The 23,301-nt window shown below is 49.9% G+C and overlaps 11 protein-coding genes across 11 annotated transcripts; 6 read left to right on the top strand and 5 right to left on the bottom strand.

Annotated features, from left to right (window-relative positions):
* The first annotated feature begins 260 nt into the window (after positions 1-260).
* On the top strand, positions 261-3,582 carry COCSADRAFT_154261 (uncharacterized protein). The gene is made up of 2 exons (XM_007707528.1): positions 261-2,488; positions 2,543-3,582. Exons 1-2 carry the CDS (start codon positions 341-343, stop codon positions 3,452-3,454), a joined length of 3,060 nt encoding a protein of 1,019 aa, XP_007705718.1. The 5' UTR covers positions 261-340; the 3' UTR covers positions 3,455-3,582.
* Positions 3,583-4,028: 446 nt separating this feature from the next.
* On the bottom strand, positions 4,029-4,529 carry COCSADRAFT_103531 (uncharacterized protein; the record flags this gene model as incomplete). Its single annotated transcript, XM_007707527.1, has 1 exon — positions 4,029-4,529. One exon carries the CDS (start codon positions 4,527-4,529, stop codon positions 4,029-4,031), a length of 501 nt encoding a protein of 166 aa, XP_007705717.1.
* Positions 4,530-8,271: 3,742 nt separating this feature from the next.
* Positions 8,272-10,241, top strand: COCSADRAFT_41756 (uncharacterized protein). The gene has a single exon (XM_007707386.1). The coding sequence runs from the start codon at positions 8,285-8,287 to the stop codon at positions 10,085-10,087; it is 1,803 nt and encodes a 600-aa protein (XP_007705576.1). The 5' UTR covers positions 8,272-8,284; the 3' UTR covers positions 10,088-10,241.
* A 100-nt stretch (positions 10,242-10,341) lies between these two features.
* Positions 10,342-11,490, bottom strand: COCSADRAFT_41755 (glycoside hydrolase family 11 protein). The gene is made up of 3 exons (XM_007707385.1): positions 11,103-11,490; positions 10,810-11,049; positions 10,342-10,753 (listed from the first exon to the last, which is right to left on the bottom strand). Exons 1-3 carry the CDS (start codon positions 11,390-11,392, stop codon positions 10,588-10,590), a joined length of 696 nt encoding a protein of 231 aa, XP_007705575.1. The 5' UTR covers positions 11,393-11,490; the 3' UTR covers positions 10,342-10,587.
* A 442-nt stretch (positions 11,491-11,932) lies between these two features.
* COCSADRAFT_103508 (uncharacterized protein) lies at positions 11,933-12,181 on the top strand (the record flags this gene model as incomplete). The annotated part of the gene is made up of 1 exon (XM_007707526.1): positions 11,933-12,181. A coding segment is annotated over one exon (249 nt), but the record flags the coding sequence as incomplete, so codon positions are not given.
* Positions 12,182-15,299: 3,118 nt separating this feature from the next.
* COCSADRAFT_129218 (uncharacterized protein) lies at positions 15,300-16,089 on the top strand. Its single transcript, XM_007707525.1, has 2 exons — positions 15,300-15,779; positions 15,829-16,089. The coding sequence occupies exon 1, from the start codon at positions 15,551-15,553 to the stop codon at positions 15,773-15,775; it is 225 nt and encodes a 74-aa protein (XP_007705715.1). The 5' UTR covers positions 15,300-15,550; the 3' UTR covers positions 15,776-15,779; positions 15,829-16,089.
* Positions 16,090-16,484: 395 nt separating this feature from the next.
* COCSADRAFT_47394 (uncharacterized protein) lies at positions 16,485-17,185 on the top strand (the record flags this gene model as incomplete). Its single annotated transcript, XM_007707428.1, has 3 exons — positions 16,485-16,580; positions 16,646-16,828; positions 16,895-17,185. Coding segments are annotated over 3 exons (570 nt in total), but the record flags the coding sequence as incomplete, so codon positions are not given.
* Positions 17,186-17,807: 622 nt separating this feature from the next.
* Positions 17,808-18,821, bottom strand: COCSADRAFT_103295 (uncharacterized protein; the record flags this gene model as incomplete). Its single annotated transcript, XM_007707524.1, has 1 exon — positions 17,808-18,821. One exon carries the CDS (start codon positions 18,819-18,821, stop codon positions 17,808-17,810), a length of 1,014 nt encoding a protein of 337 aa, XP_007705714.1.
* Positions 18,822-19,219: 398 nt separating this feature from the next.
* On the top strand, positions 19,220-19,659 carry COCSADRAFT_41751 (uncharacterized protein). The gene has a single exon (XM_007707384.1). The coding sequence runs from the start codon at positions 19,334-19,336 to the stop codon at positions 19,496-19,498; it is 165 nt and encodes a 54-aa protein (XP_007705574.1). The 5' UTR covers positions 19,220-19,333; the 3' UTR covers positions 19,499-19,659.
* Positions 19,660-20,149: 490 nt separating this feature from the next.
* COCSADRAFT_41750 (uncharacterized protein) lies at positions 20,150-21,211 on the bottom strand. The gene is made up of 2 exons (XM_007707383.1): positions 20,935-21,211; positions 20,150-20,882 (listed from the first exon to the last, which is right to left on the bottom strand). Exons 1-2 carry the CDS (start codon positions 21,100-21,102, stop codon positions 20,289-20,291), a joined length of 762 nt encoding a protein of 253 aa, XP_007705573.1. The 5' UTR covers positions 21,103-21,211; the 3' UTR covers positions 20,150-20,288.
* A 736-nt stretch (positions 21,212-21,947) lies between these two features.
* On the bottom strand, positions 21,948-22,582 carry COCSADRAFT_41748 (uncharacterized protein). Its single transcript, XM_007707382.1, has one exon. It carries the CDS (start codon positions 22,479-22,481, stop codon positions 22,242-22,244), a length of 240 nt encoding a protein of 79 aa, XP_007705572.1. The 5' UTR covers positions 22,482-22,582; the 3' UTR covers positions 21,948-22,241.
* Between the last annotated feature and the right edge of the window lie 719 nt (positions 22,583-23,301).

Here is a 23,301-nt window from a genome sequence, read left to right as displayed (position 1 = left end):
ATTTCGAGACGGACCATTTGCAAGATTTCACGCTAGTGGGTTTTTACGGCGGGCCGCTTCAACCACATGCGCCATCGGACTCCCGAGACACGTGCTACCTGCCCTTCATTACACACAGCCCTCCGTCCTAGGTATCAGGTGTTCACAGCATCCACAACTTCTTCCAGGAAAACGAAATGAATTTGGCATTGAAGTGGTAGCCTCGCGTCGGATTTGCACCATCACTCGACTCATGCTGCATCTCTCGCACCCTTCATCGTGACTACAACAAGAGCACCATGACATTAGCTTGTGTTGTCTCTCAGTATTGAAGGATTTCGTTAGATGCTCACTTCTTACAATGAATGCGAACACCTCGAGTTTCGCGAGCTTCCGGCCAAAGCCCAAGCCCGCTCAGGAACTATCCAAGGAACCCCAACAACATGGCAAATCTGATCAGACATCGAAAGAAAAGGATCGGCACAGAAGAACTTCGAAATCACCAAGCCGACAGATCCGGGAAAAAGACGCATCTGCAAACAAGCCCTATTTCAGCGATCGGCGGGGAGATGCGGACGTATTACGATATGGTACCTTGAACCGTTATGAAATTCCACCTTACCGTCGCTATGGCCATGGATTCGTCTTGGGTCTTTCATTGCGGCAGAAGATTGACCGAGAATTATCTACGGACAAGAAGATATATGTATCGCCTGCTACGCGCCGACGTCAACAGCGTCTGCTCACAGAAAAATCTACAAAGCGGTCAGGTGAACGTACGCTGCGTCTAGTAAAGGCCGGCGGCAATGCCTCAGATCTCAACCGAGACTTTGTGCTCTTGTCTGCAACCAGCAAAAGGAAGCGCCCTGACAGTGATGATGATGATGATGACGATGACGACGACGACGACGACGACGAAGGAACACTACAATTTGACTATCGAGGAATAGAAGAGCCAAAACCTGCCGAGCCAACTGACCCAGATACGCAATATGAGTCTGATGTTGATGTTACATTTGATGCTGAAGTCGCCCGCACCAACTCGAGACTCGCGCGGCACACCAAAGAGCACCCTGAAGATGTCTCAGGATGGCTGGCGCTGGTTGCTCATCAGGAGGCCATGCTGAAGCTTGAGCGGCCATCTGCTGAGTTGACAGTTTCTGACAAAACCCATCTTGCTGATATACGCATCGATATATACGGGGAAGCCCTCAAGAAGATCGGTAAAGACCCTGAGAGCCAGCTACAACTCTACAAAGGGCTATTGAAAGAGGCTGAGAGAGCATGGGAAGGCGCCAAGCTGGCTAGTAAATGGAAGGACGTTCTCGCAAAACATCCAGAAAGCGTCGAATTGTGGATGATGTATCTCGACTTTGTACAGTCGCGATTCACAACTTTCAAGTATGAGGATTGCCGAGCTGTCTTCTTCAAGTGCATCGAAACTCTTAGTGCAAGTACACAAAAAATTCCACCTACGAGCATGCTGCACATAATACTGCGCCTTACATCCATGACATATGAAGCCGGATACCAAGAGCTTTCGGTAGCAATCTGGCAAGCTTTGCTTGAATTCCGTATTCTACGGCCCGCAGAGAATGCGACCATTGAAGCATTTGAGACGTTCTGGGATGGTGAGGTATCACGCATTGGCGAGCCACAAGCAAAAGGGTGGAAGCAATACAGTCCAGCAGACGAGGCTGCATCGCTTGGGTTTGCTCCTTTACTGGAGAGGAACCATTCGGACTCGTTCTTTGAAGATTTCGAAAGACGCGAACCGGAAGCGACAAAACGACTCGTGATACCAGGCCGCACGTCTGACGACATAGCAGAGGATGATGCTTTCCATACCATTCTCTTCGATGACATAGCACCATACCTAAAGCTTGTTCCAGAACATGTACCGGTAGGAATGCTTGTGGAGGCCTTTCTATGCTTTTGCGGACTACCTCCGATACCAAAGTCGGGCGCGCATCAGCAAAGCTGGTGGTCCGATCCATTTCTGCAACACCACTGGCCATCGTCTCCCCTCAGTGGACAGGAATCTTCCAACTTTATACAAACGCTCGAGCACTTCTCGAATTGCCCGTCGAAAAGTTTTCAGATGACAACTGAGCTTTTGTTCGACCAAAGTTTCTCTACCAGTAGCATCGGACTAGATACTGATTTCATCAGACGACTGCTCAAACTCGTAGCCTCGGATCGATCGAGTGAAGATGTCTTTGGGGAGTATCTTCTTGCGTTTGAACTTCGGCACTACCCTAATGAAGCTTTCAAAACAGCAAAGCGACTGCTGAAGGCTCGGCCATCAAGCTTGTGCCTATACAATGCTTATGGATTGGTTGAATCTCGGCTTGGAAACTCGGACAAAGCAGACCAAGTATTCCGCACAGTGCTTGCTATGCAAGCAGCCAAATCAGAGAATTTAACTCCTCAAGTATTGGAACTCCTCGACAGCTGGGTCTGGGATGCTCTTCGTAGAGGAGAAAGAAACATTGCACTATGGCGACTTGTCTCGCTGCAGGGCAACCTTCTCGCCGAAACTGCACAATCGCAACCCGACGAGACTCTCGTAAACAGTCTTCGTACAAGACTCGCCGAGATCAGCGAGCAAGCCCTACTCGCCCAAGACCACACAACCGCAATCCTCAGTACCTCCCTCTCCACCCTCCTCATCTACCTCACAAGCTCCTACGACGCCTCTCGCGCCCTAAACCTCCACTCCCACCTCTCAATCTGGTTCAACTCCCACGGCGCCACGCACTCCCCCTCAGCCGAACTCCACGCACAATTCATATCCCGCCTCCTCACCTTCCACACTGCCCACGCCCCCATCGTCAAACCCGCCCTCACTCGCTCAACCCTCGAGCCCCTTCTCGCCCGCTTCCCAGACAACACCCTCCTGCTCTCCCTCTACGCCGCAAACGAATCCCGCTTCTCAATCGACGACCGCGTCCGCGGCGTAATGCAGCATACCGCGCTCCAGCGCACCGAAGAACGTAGCATAGCTGGCTGGGCTTTTGCGATTCACTATGAGATGCGAAGGGGGGAGGTTGCGGGCTCGACGGAGCATTCCATACGTGCGCTGTATAAACGCGCAGTTGAATCTAGCGGGAAGCATTGTCCTGCGCTATGGAAAGCGTATATCAATTTCGAAGTCGCGCAGCTACGGCGTCTGCAGAAATCGAGACAGATAAGGAATAAGAAACCACGGAGAGATGGCAAAAAGAGCAAAGCAGAGACTCGAGTAGAAGAAGCGAAGCAGAGGGTTAAAGATACGTTTTACGCGGGTTTACGCAATTTGCCTTGGTGCAAGGATGTTGCTATGCTCGCTTTTGGGGATGCAAAGGATGTTTTTGAAGACGAAGAGAAGTGGAGGGTCTGCAGGGTTTTGGTGGAGAAGGAGATGAGGGTTTTTGTTGAGGTGGATGATGATGAGGCTTGGGGGGTTGCGAGGGAGCGGGGGTGGACGGTGTGAGGGTGATGTATGTATGTAATCCTGTCGCATTTTGTCACATTTTGAAAAGTCATTTTCGATCGTATTGTACCAGCTTAATACTAGCGATATCATGCGAAATATGCGAAAAGGTGGTTATATGCAAAGTAACAAGGAGAGAATGTTGGCACCAAGGTTTGTTGAGCTACGTTTCCCTTTGTGGAAGCAGTGATGCGCAGATGGTGTTGAGCTTTGAATCATGTATTGGACTTCGGTACAGCTGTGGCGTTTTAGTGCAAGTGCAAAGTCAGTGACGATGGATAATGACTTGAGGTATAGTAAGGGGTTTGTCAAATGCCAGAATTCTGAGGGGAATGATAAGGAGAAAAGAGGTGAGGCTAGAGATCAAGCACACAAGTATGGGGGTAGTTTAGAACCGGGTAACTAAATTTGCAAAGGAAGATATCGGTATTGGAATTAATTCCTCATTTATCTAGCGCATCAGCATGGTGCTGTTCTAGATCGATTCTATGAGATCGCATAATCGAAGCCGTTCACTCTTAACAGCCGACCACGCACACCGAACGAACTATCCCATTCCTTCATGTAGCTATCATCAAAAGCCCTTCCACCCACACTCGAAGACCCGTTTCCATCCGTTCGCCATTTGCTCCCAGTCCGCATCGTTCAGGTCCTGGCACCACAAATCCGACGGCTCTAGAAGTGACTTCAGATTCAGCCAGCCACATTCGAGATCACACACTGAGACCATGAAAAATTCGCTTTCAGTGAAAGTTTCGGTAGTCATATAAGGCCTGCATACACCGCCATTGAAGCGTTTGCAGCCTGGCATGTCCTTTTTGATAGAGAAGTTCACAACACACTTGTTGACATCGTGGGGGTTGGAGACAGTCATGTCAACTCCGAAAGGCATCATGTGCTCCAAGGGACGATTGACCGACTTGATGTAGTCTTTCATCTCCTTCATGTCGTTACCGTGGACGTTGTGCTCGCCAGCGTGGTTGCCGTTGGGGTCGTACAGCTTCCAGTTGACCTCGGAGTAGTCGTTGAACATGTACTGGTTGATTTTCACCTTCCAGTGTCCGAATTTGTCCATAGGGTCATGGCTGGGGCCAGGCGGCGCAAACGAGGTCTTGGTTGTTGTGGGTGACGAAAATGAGGTCTTGGAAGGAACCATGCTAGTCGTGTTGCTAGCGAAGGTTTTAGACGTGTGAAATGGATCATTGGGGCTGTTGTCCCCTTCGTCGTCATCCAGAGACAATGGAGCTCGAGTGCAGGCAGGGCCATTTAAGCTGGCCGTATTGGTGCCGGTCTGCGTCGTTGTTGTGTCAAATCCGGGCATAGCACCACCACACATGGTCACCGTAGCATCGATCATGGGCAAGCAGAGCGAAGAAACCATTGTCGAAGTAGTTCCTCGAAGGCTCGATGGAAGGGCAGAAACATTGAATCCCTCAGTACACCATACGAAGCGTTCGGTGATTACCGTCCTCTTGCTGTCGTCACAGTCTTCTGGGTCAGGTCGATTCGGTGGCTTCGTCGGTGCTGGCCCAGGTTTGGGTCCGCAACCACCAGAGATTGTACAGCCAGGGCGACTGCAAATATCTGAAGGACAAGGTTCGCATCCTCCTCCTGGACAATACCCATCGTAACCGATAAGACCCGATGGTTGTGTGCCAGGGCATCCGAAGAAAACACAAGGGTTACAGCCGAAAAGACCGCAGGGAGAAGTGATTTCGACCTCTAGTCCTGGGCATCCGGGTCCAAAAGAAAGGCCCATCCAGCCGCAACCACAACCGAAGAGCTTACACTTAGGATTCTTCTCCTTTGGACGAGATTTTGGCTTGGGCTTGACCTTGGGGTCGTCGCGGTCGCTGTCGCTGGGACTGTCGCTCTCACCATCCTTGTCACACTTTTTGGGAACGCATGGGCAGATGGGCCGCTTGAACATGAAGAACGTGACAGTACGCCACACCGCACATTCCGCAACGCAGTTGTTTGGCTTGCAGTCTGGGTCACTGTCCGAGTGCGAATCCGGATCACCGTCATGGTGCTCGATATTTCCAGTAGGCGATGGCTTTGCAGAGCTGGAAGTGGAACTGACGATAACAATCGGTAGGACAGTGCTGGCTTTGGATGGTACGATGCCGGTGGGGGTGTTGCTAACCACAGCGGAAGTTGGAGGACGAGTGGCTGTCTCGCCACCGGAAGACTGCATTGGTGAGCTTCTTGGAGGCGAAGAGGAGATAATCAGGCTCGAGCTGCTGTTGGGAGACGACTGGACTGCTGAACTGCCAGGGGGAGGCGGGATCCAGGATGGGACCTGGCTCGAACCACTTGGGAAACCTGCCCACGAACTACTCGCAATGGAAGATGACCCGACTTGAGTGATGGGCGTTGTTGAAGGCGTAGCTCCACTTGGAACGATGGGGACGACAGGGACTATTGCCGTGACAGAAGGCCTTGTAGAGCTACCCGACCAAACAGCAGAAGACCCAGCACCAGATGAGCCAGAATGCGAAGAACTTGGGGCCGATATGCTGGCCGCTGAAGTGATACTACTCCAAGGTCCAGAAGAAACCATAACCGAGCTTCCCAGTATGGTAGTTCCAGGTCCCGTCCATGTAGTTGAATGTGATCCAGACTGGGATGGAGGCTGACTCTGAGATAGCGATGGTGATGCCGACAGAGATGGCAATGGCGACGGCAATGGCAGTAGAGACAATGATGAGGCTGGAGCTGGAGATGGCGATGGCGATAGAGATGTCGGTCCTGGTATCTGCATTGATAACGAGACATCAGGATGACTCAATGTGGATCCGGATGTTGGTAGGCTGCTCCAAACAGCGGAAGATGGGGTAGGAGATCCTTGCGATGAAGGGTGTCCAGACGCAGAGGGCGCAACAGAAGGAGAATTCTGGCCAATTGAGCTGTTGGGTGGCTGGGGTGCAATTGGACCCTGCGTGGAGGCAATCGATGATAGTATAGAAGACGAGGCAGGGTTCGCAGACGCTGTTGGAGCGGACGATGGAAGGCCAGGCTGAGTGGGGGACGGAATACGAGATGGAGAAGAAGACGGAAGGCTGGGCTGAGCAGAGGGTGGGAGACCGGGTTGAGCAGATGATGGCAGACTGCACTTGGGAGCATCACGGCCAACGAGTGAGTGATTTTCGAAGTAGGCCTCGATGATCTCAAGGGCGGGTGGGAAGTCGATGGTGCGGGAGCTGCTAGCAGAGCAGCCCACCAGCAGCGCAAACAGCGCAATGATAAATAGACGCATTGGGATGACTGCTGCGTGGATCGAAGTCAAGGAAGAAGAAAGGTCAATCAGGATCAAGAGAAGAAGTTGACCAGTGTATTGGGAGAAGTTGTGGGAGAAATATCGGGAGGGGTGGGAGCGGTACATATATTGGTAGGAAAGTGGGCTAAAAGCCGCTAGCAAGTGAAAGTGATAGTTGGGCGCCAGGAAAGCGCGACTGGATGAGAGTGAATGTACTTATGCGGATAGTAATGCCACGCGGCCGACCCTCCTTGTCTAGGTGGTACAGCTATTGGAAGACTTTTTCAAGACTTGCTGTGCGAGTATTCGGTTTTCCACGTTCATGCACATGATAATTGGTAGACAGATCGAGTTTTCTGGAGTCTCCGCATTGCCATTGGGATCGGTGACGGGGACCGATTGGTATGTCTGGTGTTTGCTGGTATCGCGCAAGACTAGATAAGGCAAATGTGCCCTCTTTCACTCTGAGATATTGCACCCATGAAATTGACCAAAAGCTGCGACCACTCCTTGGTAACTTTGCATGGACTGATCCTTAACATGCCACATGGCGTTATACAGTATTCTGACAACCCTGGAAGTGGATGGAGGAACTGTTGGGTGGAAATCCTATCGTTTTCGAAAAACAATAGCAAAAAAAGTATGAAACAAACCCCGAAATCCTTAGCATACCCATCTGCAGTTATGTTGATATATAAGACAGTGATATATTGAGTGTTTGAGGCATTTAAAGGTTCGAGTTTGTTCTAATTGTATGACTTTTATGCTTTTATGCAACAGCAGTAGGTGTAACATTATGTTTGCTAATACAGAAAACAGTTCTTTCCTCAGCGACAAACTTTATCCACTTGAGAGCAATCATACCATAGACAAACGCGTTCCTCGTTTGAAGGTTGCACGTTTGCTTCGGATTATTAAGGTCATGCGAATTGAGTGCTAATGTAAGCTACCGAGACAGAATGATAGCCTGCTTGATGTTAGATTCCAACGTAAATGTTCGAGGTTAGACAAAAGGACGACGTCGAAGTCGAGACCGCAGGGTGATGTCGGCCTGGCAGTGCGGCGGCCCCGCTGTTGGTGACGCGCTACAAACGCGCTAAATTCTGAAAGTCCTTCACGTGATTGATTGGCCAACGGCGGGGCAATCGTTCTCAATTCGCTGTATCCGGCATCAAACATATTGTACGAGCGACATACAACATGCCTTGTGTAAATCTGCTCTCGGTAATGTTTGCAATGGGATATAGCAAATTGTACTGGCAAGATGCAAATTCTCAATCAGAGCCACTATAGAAGCCGATCAACAAGACGGCGTCTGGTATTTCAGCTCTGGGCGAGCTAGATTTGTAAGAATCAGTCTTATTGTATTGTCTTGCTGAATTTCTTCCGCGCTATCATCCCAACCCAGGACTAGGACGCACAGCGCACACATTCCACTATCAGACCATGTCTTGGCATGTTCCTGCATGGCGGGGTCGCGCTAACGTCATTTACTAGTCTTTCGATCTCGACTCTGTCTACTGTACGCCACCATCGTATCTCATGAGTTTATATTCTTGAGCACCACCAACATGGCGCACTCGCCTCCTGCTGGCGGTGTACCAGGCGTCATGATGCCACCACGTCTCTCCATAGAGCTCGACCGTACCGATCCCGGCGTCCCTTTCCGTGCATCCCACTCCCACATTCACCACACATGGGCCCGAACCTTCCACTCGCGACCGGAGCTCTACATCCGCCCCCAGAGTCTCGAGGAGGTTCAGAAAGTCGTCAATCTCGCACGTCGCATGCGGAGACGGGTTGTCACCGTAGGATGTGGACATTCGCCTTCAGACCTAACATGTACCTCATCATGGATGATCAATCTTGATGACTTCAACCAGGTCTTGAAGGTCCACAAGGAGCGCAAAACAATGACAGTTCAGGCTGGAATACGCATGCACAACTTGAATCTGCAGGCAAAATCTTACGGTTTGACCATGCCAAACTTGGGCTCTATCGACGTTCAGTCTCTAGCCGGAGCCATTGGCACAGCGACGCATGGTAGCTCATATAGCCATGGACTACTCTCAGACCGCGTTCAGAGTTTGCGCATAGTACTGGCCAATGGGCAAGCTGTTCGTTGTTCTCCCCAACAATCCCCCGACCTCTTCCGAGCTGCATTGGTATCCTTGGGTGCATTGGGTATAATTGTCGAGATCGAATTCCAGATGGTCGAGGCGAACAATGTTGAATGGGTGCAGACCATTCGACCTATTGAAGATGTCTTGGCAGACTGGAACAACGGGCTGTGGACTTCCAATGAATTCGTCAGAGTATGGTGGCTACCGTATATGAAACGCGCGGTTGTATGGCGTGCAGACAAGACCAAAAAAGCCCACCGCGCACCCGAATACAACTGGTACGGCGGTAGTGTTGGCTATCATACCTACCACATCTTACTCTGGATATCGCAATGCGTCCCACGTTTCCTGCCCTGGGTAGAATGGTTTGTCTTCGGCATGCAGTATGGTTTCAAAGATGGGGCCGTCATCTCTGCTGTCGGCGAACAACGTACCGAACTCCTCATGAACTGTCTCTACTCTCAGTTCGTCAACGAATGGAGCATCCCTCTCGAGAAAGGTCCTGAAGTCTTGACTCGCATCACAAACTGGCTCCACGGTGATGAGAAATCTTCTGGCCTCCCATTCAGCACCAAAGGCCTGTACGTCCACTCGCCTATTGAAGTCCGCATCGCAAACACTGTCGACCGTGAGCCGCGTCCATACCTTGACACATCCTATGCGCATACACCTTCCCTGTATCTTAATGCCACACTGTATCGTCCCTATGGCCAGGATCCCCCTTGCAAAGAACGCTATTATGAAGCTTTTGAGCACTTGATGAAAGAATACAATGGCCGACCTCATTGGGCAAAGAACTTCCAATCCGTTGATTACGCGTATCTCTCGTCGGCGTACGGTGACGACCTTGACGAATACAATCGTGTCCGCAACGAAGTTGATCCTGAAGGCATGTTCCTCGGTGCTTGGCACCGCCGCACCGTTCTACCACCCAAGGCTGATCTGCCTTTGCTGCCTCTCGAAGAGAAGGAAGTCTTACGCCGAAGTCGCCGTACAGGTGGTGTTGACTGGATCGGTGAGCAGGCACGTTGGTTCGATGGTGGTCTTGACGTTTTTGAAAAGGCAGGCAGTGAGTCTGGCGAAAGCTTCGACCTCATGGCCGAGGCTGAGGCGCAAAATAGCGTATTATTGGAAGGACTAACTGATGAGTTCATTGTCACCGAGGACAGTTATAACATGGAGACTGAAGGCAGGATGAGAGAGGGCACGGAACAATATATGACTGGAACGAATGTCTTTAACAAAATGTAAAGTTGCCAAACAAGAGTAGTATGCTGTTGCTGGTTAGTAGATGAGAGGAGAAAACCGCTCAGTCAGCACACATGTGTTAGCTACGTCGAACTCATACCAGCATTCTATGGCTACTGGACTAAGACGGTCTGCAATACAAGTCTCCATGAGTCAGCTATACACAAAACGATCGTCAAGGCACCCCTGTGAAATCAACACATTAGTGCGCCTACTGGGGCAAAGTGCTATTGCGCCATCATCATGCTAGCTACTTCATGATTTTCGTTTTCTACCTCACTTAGATTCTAGCTGCTTTTGCTGCAGCATGATACCATGCTCAAATACTCCAAAAAAAAAGAACAAATTCGAGAACGGAATATTTTATAGCGAGTGAATTGACATGTTTCTAGGTACAGTAACTCGAACGCATCGCTCTTTCTCCAATTTGCTCACAACTATCCGAGGCACTATTCTTGTCTGATCTCGTCTGCTAGTTGCTCGCTCCACAGACAACAACTCCTCTACTGAGTCTGCACGTAGATGTCAGAGCTTCCGGAAGACTGGTAACCCTCAGTGGCGACGATCTGGTAGTAGTGTTGACCAAGGTTCAAGCCATAGCGAGACCAAGCGTTGAAGTGGTTCTGCATGTTCACGCTTCCACCGACACGCTTCTGTTGGCGGACAGACCTATCACAATAGTCAGAATCTACGCTTCTGTTGAATCAAACACCAAAATGACTTACCAATACTGCTGAAAGGTCCTTGTTCCGTCAATGGAGGGCTGGTTGTAACGGGTGGAGACGGCAACGTTGTAAGTACCACCGTCAGTCTGGAAGCTTCCCTTGACCTGGGCTCCACTGCTGGGGTTGTAGGTTCCGTAGGATTCAATTACGTAGTACTCGACAAGCGGGTTGCGGGTCCATCCGTACACAGCGAGGTATCCGTTGCCCTGGGGGTTGAAGGCTCCGCCGTAGTTGATGACACTACGAAGTCACATTAGTAAAATTCTAATCAGCAACCAGTCTTCGCAACCTACCGGCCGGTTCCAGGGTTCCATCCCTTGCCACCAACAAAGTTGCCAGTGTTCCTCCAGGTCACGGAGTACCTGCTGCCCTCACCCATGGTGTACTGGGCAGAGCCGCCGCCATCAGTCCACCACGAGTAGAAGTATCCGTTGTGGTATCCCTCAGAGCTGGGAGTAGACTGACGCTTCTCAAGGAGAGCAGTCGCGTTGCCATCGTCGCGCTCACGAAGGAAGTCGAAGGGAGCAGCGAGGACACTGGTGGTAGCCACAGCGGCGAGAAGCAGAGACTTGAAGGAAACCATCTTGTGTTGAGTGTTGCTGATCTGTGTTGGATGCAGTGATGCTACTGACTGGGAGCAGCTATCAACTTATATCTCTACGCCGAGTAATAGTTGAGCCTGAATCGCAGGATGAAATGATACTGGGGGGTCATGAGGTCTCGTCTCACGTGTTGTCTCTATTCGTGATGGTGTACACATTGGTGGTAGGTTAGAGCCTCTCACTTCGACAACCTCGCCCTAAGCGGCGGCCACAATGACCAAGTCGAGACACATAGGGAACATGCACCGATCGGCATCCAGTTTCGGTAGCAACAGCCACCACGGGGTGATCAAAAAGATCCGTAGCCCTTGCGTAAATCTGCATAACATAATTAAAAGAACATCGCTCTACCCGGGTTTTACGCGCTGTTTGAACCGGGTTTCGAGGACGTTAATATAAAGGAACGCCACAGAAATAAGTGCAGACACCCTACCCCACACTCCCCATATGCTTTCACAGCCCAAGAAGGACTTCAATCGGGCTAAACATGCATAGACGATGAATCGATCAGGGGTAGTATCACACGTGACAGGACACAGAAGGCTCTAGGCGGGAAATCTCGGCAATCTTTCAGTTTACCACCGGTTGAACACGTCCTGCCAAGATATATAGGAGCCGGTACTTCTACCGTTTCCACTATGACACGCCAAGCGCGGTGGATATCTTGGGCGGAGGTGAGACGTGGAGTGCAGAAGTGGGTCGGCATGTGGGTGAGAGAACGGAGAAAAGGATATGCCCAAACTGAACAGATAAGACAACAAATTCCATAGCCATCGGGAATTGTGCAGAATCGCACATGGCGTGGTTGGAGACTGTCTTCAATCCTCCAAGACGTTATCCGGATATCCAACTCGTTTGGGAAGGTTCAGAAGCACTGTCGACACTAGACCACTATACTTAGGTTAACTATAGGAGGACGTCATCCAGACTACTGCACCCCGGTTCCACGCCAAGATCGGGCGGCTCCACACCCACCGACATGGTGTGTGTGGGCGAACTTAGAAATTAGCCTGTGCTAGTAGTCGACCACAACAGGTCACCTTACGGACTATTGGAACCATCGGACCATTTTTTGCCTCATGAATTCCATCTGACGACACATGTAAAATCTCATTGCTCCAAATATGCCAAGATGCATTATCTTTAAAATTGCACTAAAGAAAGATACCTCAGGAAATTATAGCTAACTAAAAGAGCGGGTCCTGTGTCACCATCTTTGTCCGGAGACTCGGCAACAACAAAAGATTTAAAGTTTCAGGGAAAAAAAGGAGGAAAACGCACGGAGCGAATCAGGGTGTGTGTGTGGAGACGTGGTAACATAATGCATTACCATATAGGAACAAAGGTAAAAGAAAAGAAATTCAAAATCACAAAATCACAAGAAAGGTAAGCTCTACGTGCAGAAAACAGGGACCAGGTTCCAAAAATTCTTGCTGAATAAGGGGATCCAGTATTGATTTCTGTCCCTCTCCGTCTCTCTTCCGGGTACAAACTCCGTTTCTTGATCAAAATTCCTCGCGCCACTTTCCACGTTTTGTGACAAAGAAAAAAATCCATATCCCAGTCCCACGTTTTTTCCTGCGCTGTGGAACCTCGAGACCAATAGGCGGCAAAGTTGGATATATCCCGCATCTTACGACTCGATTTCAATAACTTCAACGTGGTTCGCCCAGCAGGCTGCCCTTGCTAACCGACTTGAACTTTTATTTTTGTATTTGTGTTTAACCGGCTCGACTGAAGTAGTGGCGTGTCACTTTTGCCAGATGAGGCAGTGCAGTTGGAGCTTGAGTTTGATTCGATGGGAGGCGGTATGGTATGCTTCGCCTGCGGTTCCTGCGACTCAAGTATGAGTCTGGACGATGAAGTATGTCTTTTGGAGATTCTTCATCGCTTCATCGCGATCTCGCAAGGAGGTGATTGTTTGACGCCAACGAGATTAATCATCTTGAGCAAGTTTCCCCTCGAAGCTCCCCTTTTTCTTCATTTTACAGCGCAGGTGTCAGCTGCTTGCGTGATTATTCTCACCAGGCTTGTCGCCTTGTCTTGTTGGGCAGGCTTTATTGCGATTCGGTCCTGATTGAGTGGCGATAGCGATACAACGACACTGGATGTCTCATCAGTGTCCTCGGATGTACAGTGGGATAATTGAAAAACACTCGCCATCAGACTTCTGCCGTCTTGTCATCATACCAGAAGGGAAACTGTAATCAGCCTTGTAGCCTTGTGACTGAACTGACTGAGACACTATCAGATGGGTTCTCGGTGCCCCTGATGGGTTCGCCCTCAATAGTGGGCAAATCAGAGAGATTATTACGCACATGCCCAAGGACACTAGATATTGGGATATGAAGCTGATATCAGATCATTTTGTAAAGTGATCTACGATACGTGTCGCTCGATCTACTCAATAAGGCAGGTAGGATCAGTATGCTTTCTCACAACTGAAACAAAGGCTTGAGGTTAAGTCGGACCGTTTCTAAGCGTACTCAACAATGAACACTGAACTCTGTTGAGAGAGGGTGCCATAGAGATCACACGAATGCGAAAGACGGCGTTGATTCCGATATCTTTGCAACTATCATGATTCCAGGTTCTATACAAGGTAACTGACACAGTACTCAACACTTCATATCACAAACACGTCTCATGGCGTGTCGTTCTCGAAACGAAGCACCACGAACCATCAGCAGCACGTGACATACGCACGGATTAGACGGGACATCAGCCTTACATCTACATTGAACCAATATACTTTCATATAAAAGAGAACAAAAACACCAACATACCTTATCTAGCTCAAATATCGCTTATCGTCGTAAGTACACCTATTGTTTCATCTGTTCCCTGGGGTCAATAAGTCCCTCGGAGTTGTTGATGACAGAACGGCCCTCGGAGTCTTTGCAGGCATCGGTGTCCGAATGACGAGGATGGGTGGTTGAGTGGCGACATCGGATTTAGCCATGACGGGGGGCCACAAGATGGTTAGTCACGCCACTCATAAATGTTGCTGATGGATGCCCAGATTTCGTTTTTTATGGAGGGGAACACAGCAAACGGTCTTACTTCCGTGCTCAGGTACGAGGGGAGCACTGCGTCTGTAGTCTGATTCCAGATGCGCTGACCCAACTCATGCCACCAGTTGCCAAATTAACGGTACGTACCTTGTTTCCCTACCCTGTACTTCTCTTCGCTATATTCTAATGATACAGTATTTTTATCAGATACTAACACCCCATCCACCGCATCAACATCGAAAATGCGCATCAACAGTCTCCGCGTCGATGCTGTACCTCTAATCACACCGCCGATGCCAGTGCAGTGATCTTCGGCGCACTTACTCCTTACCCCGCGTTTTGATCCATCCCACCGGTGCCAAACTCACCATCTTCCCCCAAGATAAGCGACCCTGATCTACATGTTCACTGCGCTGCGTGCATCTCATCAAAACGCAATCCATTCCGTTTTTTCCCGATCAAACACCCACACTCTTGCTGAGCGTGCTTTACATCCCGTAAGACGAAAGCAATATATTTCCACTTTGAGTATAACTTTCGAATCCTACCAGAGGCTCGGGATTTTGTGGCTTTGGGAAGGAAGGCACACTGCTTTTCTGCTTTAGGTGTTCGTTGCGAATTTCGGACAAAAAGATGTGTGTGTGTACATGGGGCGCGTCGGACTTTGATCTTCTCGTCCAATCCTAAATCCCCCGGGCACTATTTGCTGCTGGGATCGGGATAATGGGAATGGTCAACGCCCCCTTCCCCGTGCGGATGCGCACGACTGGCGTTGTACGAGAATGCGGAGACGACGCGGAGAGCCGAAGAGGGCAAGAAAGATCAAAACGATAGTTCGGTCAGCTTACTTTCCCCGGGTTTTTTTCTTTTCTTCCTTCCTCTCCACTTTACCTTAAATACTGTCGTCGCGCAACGCACTCTGTTCTGTGATAAGAAGGTTGCCAGGTACCCGTGTCAGAGCCATAATAGTCACGTGATTAAACGCTTTCACAGCCCATCTACTTTCCCACATCTTGCACTAAGATTCCCCTGTCTCAAGTTCTCCCTACCTCTTATCCTCATTGATAAATCTTCAAGTCATTGAACAATTGTGCAATTCCAACATCCCCAATACAAACCGTAGCCATGCCCGCCGCAACCCGCACCCTAGAACACGCAGTCCTCCAAGCCCATCGTGCAAAGGGTGTACGCTATCCAACCGCACACCAAAAAGACTGCTTCAAAACTTGGTACTCGTATGCGCTGCGTCAAGGAGAGGCGCAGAAGACGAGTCGCAATGCTATTGAGGAGCATGGGAGGTTGTTGAAGGAGATTAGGGAGCAGGCGCCGGGTGGTAGGACGTATCTTTGATGAGGTAAGGTTTGGTTTCAATATGGGAATATGTTCCAAGCTGACATTGATAGGAAAGATGGTGGTGAAGTTCTGGTTTTGACTTGGGAGATACCGCGCGTAGTTTGTGGTGATTAAGAGGATGGAATTGTATTGTATGTAGTCTACCCAATTTGTCTTGGAGATATCTTTAATCGATGTGTTACTCGCGATTACTCTAACAACATGGCTGTTTTTCAACGAATAGTTATTCGTTTTAATTCTAGCGACTTGTATGACTACACCACGCACATTAACAACCTGTCACAATGAGAAGAACGAAAGGTTTATCCCAGTCTGATACCGCACTCATTTCATGAAGACGGATTTTTTTATTCTTGGCATATCAGATTGAATGTACGAATCATGCAGACAAGACTTACACCAGGGATCCCAATGTTGCAGAGAGCGACGCGGGATGAGCAAGTCCCATTGGGCCGGAGGCTTGTCATCGTGTCATGCAAGAACCCCACTGCGGGATGCCTCGTGTCAATCATTCTGCCGGCGTTTAACGGTATCTAGTATGCCTCGGCAACAACTACCTGATTGACTATAGAACGCCTTTTATACAACTATAATACTTTAACCCCAAGGATAGCCTGTCTATATCTTGACTCTATATAGAACTATATTGAGTTTACTGCCATCGCTATTCACAACACCAGACGAACAAACAAGACGCACGATCAACATGACACCAAGTTTCCGTGACATTGTCGGAATCCCACCGTCCACCGCATCCACCAGCGACTCCGCGCTCATCATCATCGACGCGCAAAATGAATACGTACGTACTCATCCCACTTCCCCTACCTCGCAGCGAAGCAGAACCGCAAACATAACACCAAAAAGGCCTCCGGCAAACTCAAAGTAACCAACGCTGCAGCAAGCGGAAAAGCCATCGCAGACCTCCTCGCTAAATACCGCAAGGCCGGCGGAAAAATAATCCACATCCTGCACAAAGAAGACGACGGCGCCCCCGTATTCACACCTGGAACCCATCTCGCCGATGAATTCCAGGAACTCACAGCACAAGTAACTTGTCCCCTCCCCCCGCTCCATCTTGCGCATTTATCACGGGAAAACTAACCCGCTCCGAAGGCCAACGAACCAACAATCTGGAAACAATACCCCGGCGCCTTTGAGCAGACCACTCTACACGAAACGCTGCAGAGCATGGGTGTCAAGAAGCTTGTTTTAACGGGCTACATGGCGCACGTGTGCGTGTCTACGACTGCGCGCGAGGCGTTCCAGAAGGGATATGAAGTCTTGCTTGCCGAGGAGGCGATTGGGGATCGTGATATTCCCGGGGTGAGTGGGGAGGAGGTGAAGAGGGTGGCGCTGGCCGAGTTGGCGGATGTGTTTGGGACGGTTGTTAGGGTTGGGGATGTGGTGTAGGGGAGGGATGGTAAATGGGGTTTTGTTGAAGGAAGGATGAACTGGATGCCCATTGTGCGAGTCCGTATAGTTGCTGGTTCACACAGAGGGATGAAACGATATCATCATTTTCTACGATCAGTAGACTCAAGTCGCAGTAAAGCTAAACTTTGGTCATGCCCCTAAAGATACGAAGGTTCAAAATGGATGCTGAGATGGATGCAGGTTGAGTGAGACACTACGTATGCATTCACAAGTCTCTTGTTGTGCAAATATGGAATCGACAAAAACACTGGAAAAGTCTGCAAATTCATTAAAGGATTTACTCAAAATAGTCACGCACTGCAGGAACGTGAACGTGAGATTGTCCCCGGATCGGATCATAGAGAGGCGTTATGCCCTTTTTAATATAACTAGCTGATTGCCGCCGCGGATCCTAACTGCATATTCGTCAAGGGAGTCGTACATATCCATCACTTGGTCCAGTACACGCAATAACTAAATTCCACGATATTGCAACATCAAAAAAACTCTACCTAGTCCTCCTTCATCATGAACTAAGCATCTCTGTACAACCCTCCTCCCTTCCAACCCCCAAACCGTATCTCAACCCACACCCCCATCCCCAACACGCCAATCACAATCTCACCCTCTCCTTACTCCATGCAGCCAGCGCCCAAACCCCCCTCACAACCCCCTCCTCCTCATAGTTCCCCCTCAAACTCATTCTCCCCTTCTCCCCTTGCCACCGCCTCAACTCCTCATAAACCCCTCCCAACGTATCCTTAAACTCACTACTCGGCCTCCCCCTCCATGCACACCCTCCCCCACCAATCTTACTACAGCACCGCTCGACTACTAAATTCACGACTTCGTGTCTCCGCGTCGGATACGGCTGTGGGACGGGGAAATGCGCGATGCCCTGGCTAATCAGCACGGTGTAGAGATGCAGCAGTTCGAAGTAGCGGACGGAAGCGGGTGCGGCGGCTTGCATGATGAAGTCCCAGGAGATGTGGTCGGAGTTGAGGGGAAGGCAAGCGTTTGCGCGCCAGATAAGGCGGTTTGTGCGGGAGCTTGTTGTGAGCCATTTGGGGAGGACGGCGCCTGCATTAGCAGTGAGACGGGCGAGGCGGACGAGAGGGATGGCGAGTCCGGTGGCGATGTCCGGCCTTCCTAGGGAGTCCCAGGATGCGGAGATGAGGTTGTAGCAGTCTAGGATGGGGTCTGGGGGTTGGCCGGGGGAGGGGTGCGTGGTGCGGATGGTGTGCGTGAGGGCGGGGATGATGGCTTGGTTGAGGATGGAGGTTACGGAAAAGGTGCCTTTAGGGTGGTTTTTCCAGAGGGTTTGAAGGCCTGACCAGAGTTTTTGCATGAAGACTTGCAGGCGCTCGTTGGGTTGGTGGCAGAGTTCTTGCCATATTGAGTTTACGTTGAAGGAGCCGCGGGGGTTGGGCTTGGGGACTAAGATATGGCGACATGTTGGACAGGCATTTGTGTTGCCCCGACCGCTCGTGAGCCATTTCTTGATGCAGTTGTGGCCGAAGATATGCTGGCATGGGAGCGCTACAGGTTGGTGCGTAGTGCTGAAGGGCTCAGTGCAGATGCTGCACGCATCAACTGGGTGAAGTTGAGTATTGATAAATCTCTCCATTACGAGTTCATGGACAGTTTACCGTTGAAAAAGGAACCGAAAGGAGAGACAAATAACGCTTTTCGCATTGAGGTGGGTCGACATGTTCGTGAATCCGGATCAGGCATAAATGGCAGGTGTAAACGGAGCGTTTGTGAAAAGCCACAGGCGAGAAGTTTGCGGCTTCACTGAAAGTGGTCTCGTTTGTAGATATAGAGCATGAAGGAATTTCCATAACTTATAGGAGGACTTTTGTGATTGATGTCTTTGCATCGTGAGTTGCCTTGTCAATTCCTCGCCCTAAGTAGATGCCTTGTTGCATAGAAACATTCTGTCAGCATAGATATTACGCTGTCACTTTAACAGAACAAGGACAAACTGCAAATTCTACAAAAATAAACATTTGCCAGAAAGTCCGCCAACTTGGAAACGTATCGTGCAACTTGTTCTGGCAGACACGTGTTTGCATCATCCTCCCATCGTTGCCATGTATTCACGCCCTGCGTATTAGTGGCCAACGCCGCAGCTGAACAATGACTCCAACAATTCATTGGTCGTCAGCGCATTGTCTAACACCACGTCCTTCGTTTGCCCTTCACCGCCCCAGTCACAACGCAGACCACGCGCAATCACCCAAACAAAGTCCTTGTCTCGCGCTCAGCAAAGCAACCCTCACACCTCTTATCCACAGCCCATAATCACTGCAGTATACCCACCAGCACTTCAGAAACATTTCCATAACCCATACACACATAATCTCTCGCTAGATATTCAGGACAGATGTATTACGATCCAAGCATAGACCCCCTACAGGAGTACGAATGGACCAAAACCCCCTACAAACTCACAGTTTTAGTCCCGCCACGCCCACCGCGCCGATGGATGTCGCTGAAACCAGGAGGCACACTGGCTCGCAACAATGCCCACGACATCCCAGAACTGGCGCGTCCGAACTCACATGCTGACTTTAGCCGCGTGGCTCTTGAAGACTTGCCGGGCTTACCTCGGAAAACTATAATCGTGAAGAGCGATGGGTTTCCGTGGGACATGCGGTGCAGACATGCACGAGTTGCGAATGGAGCGGACGTGGGAGTCAGGGGGTGTAAAGAGGGATGTTATGTACTTGAGAAAGGAGGTGAAGTAAGCAGTTGGAAGTGCGCGAGTAACGAGTGCGAAGGACATGTATACTGCGGAAAAGTGATGAAGGATAAACATGGAAATTGCTGCTTTGGGAAAAAAGGGGAGAGACTGGTTTGCCTCGAGCCATGAGACGGAATATCAAAATCTCGCGAAAAGGTTTTCTAGTTGAAGGCACATTGTTTTTTGCTAATGGTAGTTTCAAAACAGCATGGGAATTTTACATCATTAAAAAAGAGTAATAACTGGATATGATAGATTGTGGGCGTTTCGTGTTGGTGACTGTTTCGTGACGCGGAAAACTACTTGGGGTTTTTGAAGCAAGACGGTACGTCTCCTCCAAAAAAACGTTTACAAGAAGAAAGCGGCAGCGGCACCAAGACCAGCCAAAGCAGGAACCATGGTCATCAACGGCGCAGCATTGGTAGCCTCCGGGGCTGCTTGTGAAGTCTGGGAAGCCTGGGAAGTCCGGGAAGCCTGGGAAGTCCGGGAAGCTCCAGAGCTAGCAGCCTCCTCTGAGCCGGAAGAAGCGGGCTTGGCGGAGTTGGTAGCGGTGGACTTGGAAGAGGTAAGGGAGGCACTGCCGGCAGAAGGTGTAGCAGCTGCAGAAGCGCTGGGCAGCAAGTCCTCGCCAGCTGTAACGACAAACTGAACCATGTTGAGGTAACCGTCTGGCAGTGTTGTAGTCGTGCTCGTGTCAAGATTCCCCTCACTGCACAACTCTTCATTAGAATCAGCGCTTGCACACGCTGATCTGATGGCGGACTCAAGACCCTTTGTCGACATAGTGCATGTAGCCTCCTGATCATCGGTGTTCTGGCGTGTGCATTGGCCCATGATGGTCACAGTCACGCCTTCGTTCTCGGCCACAGCCCTGACTCCAAAGAAGGTGTTGCCTGCAAGAGTGACTGTCTGGCCTATCTCGGCCACCGCACCTAGGTCTTCCTGAACTTGATATAAGTACATGTTACTAGAGCCAATATTTATTTCTGCTTACGGTCATGCCCTGAACGTCAAGAGACATTGTAGTACTATCATTTTCAACAGTGATTACGGAGGCAACGTATGAAAGGCTGTTGCTTCCGGCGCCTGCCATCCATGCCGAAGTGGTCAATTGCGCTGCGGCGCACGTGACAAGAAGAGCGGTGGAGAAAATCTTAGACATTATGCTGATTTCAGTGTTTTGAACCGGGAATGGTATGTCGTTGGAAAAGAACGTGCTATAATTAGACTAGGAACAACAAGCAGTAACGAGCGAAGCTTAGCTGTGAAGGCGTAGATCGGGATATCGCAGTCTATTTAACCAGGAGGACTTTGGCTGTCTGGTTGCATGACAGCGGGAACAACGCACGATGCAGGCGGCCTAAGGCGCACAGCCCCTGATATTGATCCGCCTAGTACCTCTTCAGGCCGATTGGCTACTAACACGGGCTAGCTGAGACCCATTCCAGATCGTTGCCTAGAAGAAATTATGGAAAATTCTCCACAATAGTATGTATGCAGCGGAGAAGGGCGTTGATCAGATCGGGTATCGCACAAGACTTGCAGCTGCAAATAGCTATGGTGTAGTTGACCTGCTGACAACGATCTGGTCAGCGACATCGAGGTACAAAGGCCCTCGCTCTTTGGTTGGCTATGCATAGCCTCTACTGCACAAACAGTTGACTTGCGTATTGATCCCCCTGCTAGGTCCGATGATTTGAACGGCTTGGCCTGAGAGTGCTTTGGTTGAGGCGTGTTTCGGGCGTCGCCTTGTAAACCAATGCCGGGGTGACGGTAATCTCGTTAAGCCAGCCCGGAGTTAGCGCGCCCTAGCACACTCTGGAGCAAAGGGGCATTGCGGGCATCGGTTATATGAGAGCGCGATGGGGACCAGATCACGTTGTGGACATCAAGCTAAAGGTGCATAATTGACGTTCAAAAGAGCAAGGAACGTGGATCTTGAGGGCGACATGCGCCAAGACTTCATGACATAACATCACACCAGACGTCGATGATCAACGCATCGGTCTCGAGTGTTGCAGTCCGCGGAACTCGCCAAATCGAACAAGGATTGATTGCGCAAAATTACAACAATGAAATTAGCCGGGTATCGATAACAAATAGCAGGGAAAGTAACATTGACACCGCTCTGTACGCAATCAATATCGCCACAGGCCTTCAAGTAGCACAAAATACAGTGACCCGATACAGCCGAAATCGGCTTGCATCTCTCCAACCAATGCAAGCCAGTCACCAAGCTATTCTTCCACCATTTCATCCCCTATCGATTTCGTTTCTTTTGTCGCTTAGTGAAGTAATATCTTAGGCCTCGTCGTTGTAGTGTTGCGCGCCACGACGCATACCACTTGAAAAGTTGTAATCGTCATCGTCGTTGTCTCGTGCTCGAAGAAGCTCCTTGCTCCAGCCCTGAAATGGCTTCTTGAGTGCAGATCGAAGTGAAGAAGCTGACAATGCGTGATGCTGAACCAATGGGTTGGATGGGCCAGGGCTTAGAGTCACAGAAGAGCTGCGGCTCGAGGTTTTGGAGGTTGATTCAACCATAGTAAGTATGAAAAGATAGTAGCGAGTGAATTATGTTGTATCAAAGAGTCGTGGGTAATGAAGGACTTTGCATAAGTTGAAAGATGGTATCTGAGTGACTGATCTATGACTAGGTTGAGCGTTCTGCATCGTGACGATATATATGCGTTTGCAGACCGTGATTTTGCACCAAAGCAAAACCGAGCCATCGCCGAATGGCTTCACATGAATAGTGGTTACTATCTTGACCCACATTAGAGCCTCATCCACTTGGCTGGTGATCAGCCGGGCCCCGTTTCTCCAACCCTTGATTGGCGCGTGGCGTCGAGTAAAACTCGGGTATTCGGGACTGCTCGGCGAAATTGAGGATTCGGGAGTACCCAGACACAAGACTTGACAGCTCAGGTTGTCATTGGACGATAAGAGGTTTTGGCAGCTGTCTAAAACATTGTTCTTTTGAATCTAGAAGAAATGGCTCAAAAATTCGACACCTCCGGTGAATATGCCATGACTCGAGAGCCGAGCGCAAACCACGTGATATATCCTCGCTCAAGATCATACCAAAAGGGGGATTCGCTGTTAGTGGTAGACTGGATTACTCACACGCCGATGAACCATCCATCCAGACTTACACAGGATATCGTTCTCTTACTCAGACCATCGGCATTATGAGCTACGAAACTTCTACTCTGGTTGAGGTTCGAGGTAAAGTTGATAAGGGTGTGCCCCACAAAACACCAGTACAACAATTACGCAGCAACATTGTGTGGCACTATCGCGATGCTTGCTGTTCATGAATGCAACAAAAATTATTCAGACGTACGGTAGTTTTCAGAGGCTC

The sequence above is a fragment of the Bipolaris sorokiniana genome (assembly GCF_000338995.1).
Source record: "Bipolaris sorokiniana ND90Pr unplaced genomic scaffold COCSAscaffold_19, whole genome shotgun sequence".
Taxonomy (NCBI): Eukaryota; Fungi; Ascomycota; class Dothideomycetes; order Pleosporales; family Pleosporaceae; genus Bipolaris; species Bipolaris sorokiniana.
This window is presented reverse-complemented; position numbering and strand designations above follow the sequence as displayed.